We start from the raw sequence: 11,833 nt of genomic DNA, 5'->3' as shown, positions 1-11,833 counted from the left end.
AGAAAATTCATAGTTAAGGGGGTTTGAGCTGGAGTAATATTGTGACGAGCGGCCTCTGGCATGTCCTGATGCTTCACCTCACTTAAATAGAATGAGTGCTAAGTGTTCATATCCTTCTCAAAAGAGACGAGTTCTTGTGAACCACTATTTATAAAACATAGATCAATGAATATGACTCGAAAAAACTGTACAGTTAATCTTCATAGATATATCACAAATTGATAACACTTAAATGAGTATAACTGAATTTGGCTCAATCAAATTCAAAACAGCTGTGTGACAACCACATAGATTGTTGAAATATATTAAAATAAAGGAACATACATTGTTATTGTAGCAGGTCCTCAAATAATGAGCTATCAGTCAATGGATCAGCAAAACAATCAGTCTGTGAAGATGCTCCAAGCAGTTCTTCAAGACAATATGACTCCATGCTTTGGAACTCTGTCAATGCTTGTGAGCCATGAGAGCTGTGATTGAGTAAAAACTGAGAATCATGATCAAGCCTAGCATGTTGCAATGGCTGATTAACCACATCCTCCAGTGCTGATGAATCTCTCACTCTCTTCCTATTCACTACTGGGGGAGCAGGAGTACTAAAAGAGAGAGATGGACTAATTGCATTGCTTCCCAAGCAGCAATTCATATAACGCCGGCGGGAAGCATTGAGCTCGTAGGAGAAGGCATAATCATTTTGTCTCAATGCCTGCATTACAATATGGGTAGGGAAGTTCAGTAAAGCTCGAGCACCCCGCATGAGAAGAGCAGCTTTATCATAAGCCATGGCAGCCTCCTCAGCAGTACTGAATGTTCCAAGCCACAACCTCGCACCTTTTCTTGCAGAATCCCTTATTTCTGCTGCAAATTTCCCCCATGGCCGCCTCCGGACTCCTCTGTAATGTTTTACAGGAGGAGGCATCTGCATACATCCAGTTGGTTGTTTAATCTCCACAGTCTTTTCCACCACAGGTGCTGCCATGTCCTTTTTTAGAACACTATATGGAATCATGTCCTCCAAATACCCATTATTCTCTTCTGCTGGTTTATCTTGGCCTTGCATTAGAACTGCCCACACGTCTTCCACTAGCTTCTCTGGGTAGCTTCCATAGTTGCTTAAAGCCATTGTTTCTTCAATATGAATGTTTTGAAGATTCTAATGTCTATGAGATTAGCAAGCTAAACAATATTCAAACTCTTTTTGTTGTGGGATTTCTCAGATCTAAAACTGAAGCCCTAAATTATCTTCAAACTCTTTTTGAATAAATACAAACTCAAATTATCTAATTTTTTTTTTATAAGATCCCACAGACAAAGAGATGCACTCCTAAATCATCCTCAAACTAATCTCATGGACAGGAAACTGCAATTGTATGTTATCTAGAAGTGAGATCTCCCACTATAGTTTTTGACCTGAAAAAACTAGAGAGACTTTTTGTAATGCTGACCTTAAGAGCAGGCTTCATTTACAAAAGTCTATTTAAGGAGGCATTCTGAGCTTGGAGTGACTCCAAAGGAACCCTTATAATGGGCTTGGTTATCCTATTTTCCTCTGAGGAAAGTTCTGCGATTCCACGCTAGCTGATTTGCTTGCAAGTGTAGTTTTCTATTGTGCGATTCCATTATGAGCTCTTCACCGACTAATCACAAAGTCAAAATGGAGTTTGTTTCACTGGTAGTACAGATGGTGATGTCATGCCGATGTGAGAGCTAACAGTTAAATCCTTCCGTAAAGACATCATTTTGTGGTGTGTGCTTATTCTCAAGTCAATTAAGTCAAGTTCAAGCAATGAAACCATATCTCCAGCCGTACAAAACGATTTTAAATGAAGTCGTCCGGAACCGTTGTAGCATTATGACATCAAACTGTAACCCTAATGTGTAGCTTCATACACGTATCAATGTTTTGAGAGGAGTTCGCAAATTTTAGTCTAAGCTTCATTATGTAGATTTTAGTATAAGCTTCATTATTATGTAGATTTTAGTATAAGCTTCATTATGGAGATTCTATACAAGAATGAAATTCTGAAAATATATTTTTATTGCACTTCTTTAGAAAACAAAACTAAAAAGAAATAAAACTAAATCCTAAATATAGGCAATATTCAACACATTTTTCATTTGCATAAAAACTAAAAAAGCTAATTAAAATCTCCCTAAGAAGAAACTCTATTTTTTCTCATAATGCAACTCTTCATCTCTAGAGTCTTCAAATAGTACTTCTAATAGAAGTCAACCAACTCTTTATCAATTTCTCTCTATCATTAGAGATCACAAGACTTAGTTTTCCCCTCCCTTTTCTAGTATAGAGAATACTCATGACACTTCCATGTGCCAATCAAAGCAGCCAGTCATCAACTACTTCTCAAACATCAAAACCTTGATCTACTATAGTAAGTTTGGACATGCAAACTTTGAGGTTTGTATAAGCTTTTTAACATCTTTGTCACCTTTTGCCAGCAAGATCGATTGATCAATCCATAATCAACCTGCATACAACTTTCTGTAGATTTTCTAGTGCCATCTCTATTCCAACATGCCTTTTCACAATGACTTTTCAACCTAAAATTTTTACAAGGGTGAAGATCCCAACATTTTTCTTGTTTATGTCCTTCTCTATGACAATGAGTACATGTAACAAATTCCTTACATTGAATTAATTTGTTCGCAGCAACAGATCTCTCTCTCTCTCCCCCCCCCCCCGCCTTCCCCCCCTCCCCCCCCCCCTCTCTCTCTCTCTCTCTCCCTCTCCCTCCCTCCCCCCCCCCCCCCCCCCCCCCCTCCCCCCCCCTCTCTCTCTCTCTCTCTCTCTCCCCCTCCCTCCCTCAGCCTTCAAAATTTGACCTCCAAATAGGTTGGATGAGCTCTTTCATGCCTTGCCCATATTTTTCTTATCCACTTCCTTTAAATCCAATTTTCTCCATAATTTTAAAGCCAATATTATTTTTTCAAAATTCATTTTTATCCTTATAATAGTTTCTATCTACACCTGAACATGTAGGAACTTTATCACATGCGACATCACCAACTCATTTTGTTGACACCAAATTTTCCTTTTCTTTCTATATCTTTTTTGCCTTCTCTTCTAAATCTCTATCCATCTTCTTAACTTTCTCCAATTCATCCTCAAGATTATCATTTTAACAAAAATTTGCATAAACATTCTTTCTCAACTCCTTGATAATTTCTAAGTACTTTGAATTTTTTTTTTTCCAAATTCCTCAAATGTTTTTCCCTATCTGCCCCATTGAAATAAATGAAACTCTTATAAAAATGAATTACCTTTGTAATTGTTCTTGGATTGCACAAAAGATCTCCTTTAATAGCTATTAATTTTCCATCTTCCTTTCACACTAGTCTTCAAACTTCCTTTATTTCAATACTACTCATGATCTTTTCTAAAGTCCTTTTTGAACTTGTCCATAAATTATTTTCAACACACTTATATTCTCTTCTACAATATGATATATAAAATCAACATCTCATGAACACACTTCACACCTTAATATCTTCATCTGCTCTGATAACAAATATAAATTTTACATAAGAATGAAATTCTAAAAATATATCTTTGTTACAACTCTTGAGAAAAAATATTAAAAGGGTTAAATATAAAGAATTCATACCCACAGAGAAACAACTATAAAATTAAATACACATGTACTAAGAGATGTCTTATTTGCTAAGAAATAAATCTAGAAATAAATAATTAAATCCTAAATATATGCACATTCTTCATTTTCAAAAGAACTACAAAAATTAGTTAAAATCGTCCTAGATAAAAACTCATTTTTTTTCATTTCAAGATTCCAATGCAAACTTTTTATTATTATTTGTATTAAATTCTTCTTCTAATAAATTGATTGTTATATTTTAATTTGTGGAAGTTAAAATTCTAATGAGATATATAACATTAGTATTAGATCAAAAACTACCGTAAAAAAATAGCACAATTTCATATTAAAAGGTTCAAAACCTTTCATAAGCACTTTTCAATATTTTTCTTATTGTAGTTTACCTTAGGGGATTCATATATCATTAGTATTAATAGAATTCTTCAAACTTTTGTCTTCAAGCAAACTCCAAAAACTTATTTTCAATACCATAATGTTTTGAAATGGAGGTATAGACACTAGTAAAAAGATTACGGATTTGAAAGAGTGAAAAAATGATTTGTAGGAAGATAAGAAGTCTTTAGACTAATATGTATTAGCCTCATTCATTTCTACTACAAAATCACAAAGTAGACATGTTATAGACTATATATTTTATAACTAATGACATAATACATATCTTAATTATTTAGAATAATTCTCATTAGAACACCCAAAATTAGTCACATAAAATTAACAAACACGACTAGGTTACTTCTAGCACTAATATTTACATTTAAATTAATTAATTTTTCTAATTAATTTTTTTTAATATTTTGTTAATCCTTTCAAGGATGAAGAGTGCTTAACTTGGGATGTTAAACCTTCAATAAACTTTGAACTACTTGTCCTAGATATAATGACTAATATACAATTAGAAAAATTATCTTGGTAAGTTGTAAATTTGAATTTTGTTGACAAAAGGAAAAAGAAAATAATTTTTTTTTATATAAACCTATATGGTAATGTATACATCATAAATTGACCCACATTTAGATATCACAATGATTTTATCTTTGTAAAGATGAAACTCAATATTTGTAACATTATCTATTTAGATTTAACTGATATTTATTTTATGTTATATACAATTATTTCACCATTAATTAGTTTTCATAATAGCCTTATTATATTTTTAACTAGTTTAATTTCTTGTGCACTATCTAGCATGGAGAAACTTTCTAGACACTTGGAATTTATATGCTCTTCATTTGATTTTTTATGATTATCATATAACATAGTTTGTAGTAGTTGTCTCTTAATTAGATTGTCATATGATCTCATACTAAAATTTTCAAGATATACTTATCCACATTTTTATTGGTGCACTAAAATTTATCATGCACTATTTCTCTAATACATTATTGGTCCTAGTCCATAACATAGAATTTAAATTTTAGAGAGGTAAGGCACAAGTCTCCTCCTTATGGTAAAGTCTCTTTACAACTTTTACAGTCAAAGTAGAAAGTTTTTTCATATGTCACAATAACTTATCAACACAATTGAATTTGAGTATTTCAAGATAAAATATAATTTAGGTCAAGTATATGATCTAGCAAGATCCATTCTATTTAACTTAGATAAATGATTTAGCTTTTTCAATTAGAATTATCTAATAAATGCACACCTTTACTATTTTGGATCCAATTACTAAAGAAGTAAATTTATTTTAGACATATGATATTTCAATAACTCCTACTCTTTTTAAAGATAACTTTTTAAAAATATAAAAATACTTAGATAAATGATTTAGCTTTTTCAATTAGAATTATCTAATAAATGCAATTTTTTTTTACTATTTTGGATCCAATTACTAAAGAAGTAAATTTATTTTAAGACATATGACATTTCAATAACTCCTACTCTTTTTAAAAATAACTCTTTAAAAATATAAACATACTATTTTGTAGAGATCAAAGTAAAAAATATGCTCATATAGATTTTATAATATTTAAACTAAACATATTATATTGTAATTAAAATATACTACAAGTAGCTATTTTAATAGTCAAGAAGATGTTCATTTGGAGAAAGAAAAAAATAGTAAATCATATTAATTTTTTTTGAAAAATATGTATTTCACTAGAGGAGAGAGTTAGTTTTAAGGATATATATAACTTTTCTTTTTATTGAGATTAATTTTTTTTTTTCTAAATATGGTGGGAGATGAAAACTGATTAAGTGAGTTGGACATTTAATTACTATAAAAGGGAAAATATATGTCAAAACTAATTTTTTTCCTTTTAATGTACTAGATATGTATGTCATCTATAACATATTTTGAAATTAGAGTTTTATATTTATTTATTTACATATAGGTTTTTTTTTTTTTTTTGAGATTTTTTAACAACTTAAAAATCATTTTTAAAATAAAAATTAACATGTCAATTTGTATTAAAAAATAAAATAAAAAATAATAATCATAAATTTCATAGATTTCTAAACATTTCATTAGTTTACTTCAAATTTCAAACAAAAATGTCACTTTTATATCATTAAAGTTGAATGGTTTTGAATCTATTAAACTTTTCATTTATAGATGTGTGAGATAGGTTTTTATTTTTATGCTTAAGTTGATCTCCATTCGGCTCATTTTCTAGTTCATTGTTTGGACTTCATTAATATCTCCATTACTAATCTACTTGGAAACCCTTCAAGCAATCACACTTCACCAATCTCTTCACTTCTCCTCTACTACTTTTTTTTTCAAAGGTTCTCAATAAAATCATCAATTAACAATTGACCAACTTTAGAAAATATCTATTATACCTCCTTAAATAGGCAGCTTAAATATTACTATAGATCTTAGGGTTAGGTCAAACTTAATGAATCTATTCATGTTTTGTTATTCCCCTCCTTTCTTGACACTTCTAGAAACTTCTTTTCTAATCCTTGACTTTTTGATCGCACAACAAACCCAATTCATGCATTAAATATGCTAGCTCATTAATCCTTATCATCCATGCATTTTGACTAATCCAAAAATTCAACTATGTTAGCATCAAACTCAATTATTTCACAAAATGTTGTTTTGCTGACACTTCGTCCTCATAGTGTATCATGGTCACTACTATTGTGTCTTAGTTGTCTTCAACTAGCTTGATTAGTTTTCATTACACTCAGTTGCTACTACACTTTGCTTCTTTAACTTTAATATTATTTTCTCAGATAAATTTTAAGTTTCTTAATCTTTTGTTTCAACTCCTTAATGGACCAACTACATTTTACTAGGCTTTTCTTATGTTTAATTAAACAATTGTAAACATATAGTGAGTAAATAATACATCATCTTTTCAAAGACTAATTTATCAAGTTGGCATTGTGATTCCATCATATGCTCCTCATTTATCAATAACTTCACCAGTTCATCTAATTATCTCTTTCAAAATGCTCTTCATCAATCAACTAATATGGCATTCTACACTGTTAGCAAATGTCTCTCTAGTAGGTTTAACATCAATAAAATTTAACAATTATTCTAGTTGTAGTTTCCAACAATCTCCCTCTTTGGCACTGATGATAGAACCTTAGGCAGTTACCATGAAAATACAAAAGGTTTTCCAATAATGTATCTGTAAATTGACATAGATCACTTGTATCACATGCAACATCACCAACTCATTTTGTTGACACCAAATTTTCCTTTTATTTCTATATCATTTTTACCTTCTCTTCTAAATCTCTATCCATCTTCTTAACTTTCTCCAATTTGTCCTCAAGATTATCATTTTCACAAACTTTTGCATAAACATTCTTTCTCAACTCCTTGATAGTTTCTAAGAACTTTGAATTCATTTTTTTCTAAATTCGTCAATTTTTTTTTCGTATCTCCCCCATTGAAATAAATGAGACTCTTACACAAATGAATTTTACCTCTATGACTATTCTTGGACTGCACAAAAAGATCTCCTTTAATAGCTATTAATTTTCAAGCTTCCTTTGACACTAATCTTTAATCTTCCTTTTTTCAATACTACTCATGATCTTTTCTCAAGTCCATTTTGAACTCTTCCATAAATTATTTTCAACACATTTATTTCCTCTTCTACAATGTGATACAAATCATCATCTCTTAAAGAATGAAATTTTGAAAATATATCTTTGTTACAACTCTTCAAAAATATATATTACAAGGCTTAAATATAAAAAATTCATACCCACAAAGAAAAAAAATAAAATTAGACACACATGTACCAAGACATGTTTTATTTGCTAAGAAATAAAACTAAAAATAAATGCTAGCACAATTTCAAATTAAAAGGTTTAAAATTTTGCATAAGGACTTTCCAATATCTTTTCTTATTGCACTTTACCTTAGGGGCTTCATACATCATTAACATTAACAGAGTTCTTCAAACTTTTGTCTTAGAGAAAACTTTAAAAACTTATTTTCAATACCATAATGTTTTGAAATGGAAGTATAGACACTGGTAATTATGGATTTGGAAGAGTGAAACATTGATTTGTAGGAAGATAGGAAGTCTTTAGACTAATATGTATTAGCCTCATTAATTTCTCCTACAAAATCACAAATTAGACATGTTATAGACTATATATTTTATAACTAATGACATAATGCATATCTGAATCATTCATAATAATTCTCATTAGAATACCGAAAATTAGTCACATAAAATTAACAAACATGACTAGGCCACCTCTAGCACTAATATTTACATTTAAATTTATTATTTCCTCTAATTACATATGTTTTATGTTTTGTTAATCCTTCTAAGGATGAAGAGTACTTAACTTGGTATGTTAAACCTTCAATAAACTTTGAACTACTTGTCCTAGATATAATGACTAATATACAACTAGAAGACTTATCTTGGTAAATTATAAATTTGAATTTGGTTGACAAAAGGAAAAAGAAAGTACAATTTTTTATACAAACTTATATGGTAATGTATACATCATAACATGTGCTACATTTAGAAATCACAATGATTTTATCATTGTAAAGACGCAAACTCAATATTTGTAACATTATCTATTTAGATTTAATTGATATTTATTTTATGTTATATAAAATTATTTCAGCATTCATTAGTTTTCATAATAGCCTTATTATATTTTTAACTAGTTTAATTGCTTGTGCACTATATAGCATGGAGCAACTTGCTAGACACTTGGAATTTATATGCTTTTCATCTATTTTTTTGTGATTATCATATAACATAGTTTTTAGTAGTTTTCTCTAAATTATATTGTCATATGATCTCATAGTAAAAATTTGTAGATATACTTATCCACATTTTTATGGGTTTAGTGAAATTTATCTTGTCCTATTTTTCTAACACATTATTGGTCCTAGTCCATAACATAGAATTTTAGTTTTAGAGAAGTAAGACACAAGTCTCTTCCTTATGGTAAAGTCTCTTCACATCTTTTAGAATCAAAGCAATTTTATCATATGTTTGAATAGTTGAATTTGAGTATTTCAAGATAAAAAACAATTTAGGTCAAATATATGATCTAGCTAGATCCATTCTAGTTAAGCTAGATAAATGTTTTAGTGTTTTCAATTAGAATTATCTAATAAATGCACATTTTTTACTAATTTGGATCCAATTACTAAAGAGTAAATTTATTTTAGACATATACCATTTCAATAACTCTTACTCTTTTAAAGATAAATTTTTAAAAATATAAAAATACTCTTTTGTAGAGATCAAAGTTAAAAATATGCTCATATAGATTTTATAATATTTTAACTAAACATGTTATATTGTAATTAAAATATATTACAAGTAGCTATTTTAATAGTCAAGAAGATGTTGTTTTGGGGAAAGAAAACAATAGTAAATCATATTAACATTTTTAAAAATATACATTTCACTAGAGGAGAGAGTTAGTTTTGAGGATATATAACTTTTTTATATATTAAGATTAATTATTTTATGAAAAATATGGTGGGAGATGAAAATCGATTAGACAAGTTGGATGTTTAATTGTTATGAAAGAAAAAATACAGTTCAAAACTAAAATTTTCCCTCTTAGTGTACTAGATATATATGTCACCATAACATATTTTGAAATTAGAGTTTTATATTTATTTATTTATATATAGTTTTTTTTGACATTTTTTAACAACTTAAAAATCATCTTTTAAAATAAAAATTAACATGTTAATTTTTATTCAAAAAATAAATAAAAATAATAATCATAAATTGCATAGATTTCTTAACATTTAATTATTTTACTTCAAATTCCAAACAAAAATGTCACTTTTATATCATTGAAGTTGAATGGTTCTGATTGTGTTAACCTTTTCATTTATAAATTTGTTAAACAAGTTTTTTATTTTTATCCTTAAATTGATCTCCATTTGGCTCATTTTATGGTTCATTTTCTGGACTTCATTAACATCTCCATTATTGGTCTACTTGACAACCTTTCAAGCAATCACACTTCACCTATCTCTTCACTTCTCCTCTACTACTCTGCCTTTCACTAGTTCTCCATAAAATTGCCAATTAACAATGAACCAACCTTAGAAAATATCTCTTATACATCCTTAAATAGGTAGCTTTGATCTTTTCCAGCTTAAATATCACTATAGGTCTTAGGGTTAGGTTAGAATCAATTAATCTATCCCTATTTTTTCATTCCACTCCTTTCTTGATACTTTTAATCCTTGGCTTTGATCACATAACAAACCCAATTCATGAATTAAATATGCCAGCTCATCAATCCTTATCATACAAACATTTTGACTAATTGAAAAAATCAACTATGTCAACATCCAACTCAATTCTTTCACAAAATGTTATTCTGCTAACACTTGGTCCTCATAGTGTATCTCAGTGATTACTATTGTGTCTCACTTGTCTTCTAGTAGCTTAATTGATCTTCATTACACTCAATTGCTACTAGACTTTGCTTCTTCAACTTTCTTAGACATAACTTACTACTCAAAAAATTCTATATTCTAAGGTAACCTTTATGTTCCTTAATCTACTATCTCAACTTTTTAATTGAGTGACCATAATTTACTAGGATTTTCTTATGTTTAACTCAACACTTGTATACTTCATACACTGAGTAAATAATACATCATATTGTCAAAGACTGACTGATCAAGATCCAATTGTAATTCCACCATACTTTCTCCTCATCAATCAACAACTTCACCGGCTCATCTAGTTATCTCTCTTTCAAAATCATCTTCATCAATCAATGTATATGGCATTCTACACTATTAGTAAATGTCTCTCCAATAGGTCTAACCTCAATGAAAATTTAACAATTATTCCAAATGTAGTTTCTAACTATCTCCCTCTTTGGCATTGATTGAAACACCTCTAGTTACCATGCAAATGCAAAAGGCATTCTCATAATATATTAGCAACAAACCCCTCTTTGATTTGTTACAGATCTTCATTAATATCCTTAGTTTCATTCTGACTGAGATTATCTTGCACTCGCTTACACTTCTCCCTCTATGATACCAATTGTAAATTCATCAATGTTAACACTAATTGTAATACCAATTGTATTGGAAACACCTCTAATTTTATTCACCCTTTGATATGCATCCAACTTCATATGTCTCCTTCTTTTGTTAACAGTCCTGGGTATAGGAAAATTGATGTATTTATTTTCTAGGTAGTACAATGTAGAATCTCCAATCCTAGATAGATGCGATTTTATTAGTTGTTGACATCTTGGGAAGTTGTCCTTGTTCAAATTAGGTACCTCTCTTTTGTACATCTTGTTCTTTGGTTAAAGTCCTTCAAACTTTTCTTACAAACACCAAAAAATTCGTTACCAATTGTTAGGATATTTAGAATATATGAGAGGTTGGGGAGGGATGAGGGGTGAATAAGTCATCCTCAGGTCCAGATGTACCAATTCAATTTTTACTAACTTCAAACAATTAAAACAATATAATTAAATCACTTAGTCCATATATCATATTATCAGAAACACAATATTTTATTCATTACTTAGCTCTCTTTTTAGTATATGAAAACCAATAACAAAATATAAATAGTAAATAAAATGAATCACACATATAATAGTCACACATATATGACACTAGGATTTAATGTGGAAACCCAATTTGGAAAAAAACCTCCAAGTAAGATGCTATCACTTTTCACTCTTCTAAAGTGAGCTTCGTTAAGAAGCAACCCTGTTAAAGGTTATAAAACACACTATTAGGAATGACCCTATTA

At 29.4% G+C, this 11,833-nt stretch overlaps 1 protein-coding gene across 1 annotated transcript; it reads right to left on the bottom strand.

The window, feature by feature from the left end:
* Window positions 1–328: 328 nt before the first annotated feature.
* Window positions 329–1,123, bottom strand: LOC149529331 (ethylene-responsive transcription factor 13-like). The gene has a single exon (XM_089808621.1). The coding sequence runs from the start codon at window positions 1,121–1,123 to the stop codon at window positions 329–331; it is 795 nt and encodes a 264-aa protein (XP_089664747.1).
* Window positions 1,124–11,833: the final 10,710 nt, after the last annotated feature.

The sequence above is a fragment of the Cupressus sempervirens genome, chromosome 11, assembly GCF_028749045.1.
Source record: "Cupressus sempervirens isolate cs-2001-9-10 chromosome 11, ASM2874904v1, whole genome shotgun sequence".
In the NCBI taxonomy this organism is placed as follows: domain Eukaryota; kingdom Viridiplantae; phylum Streptophyta; class Pinopsida; order Cupressales; family Cupressaceae; genus Cupressus; species Cupressus sempervirens.
This window is presented reverse-complemented; position numbering and strand designations above follow the sequence as displayed.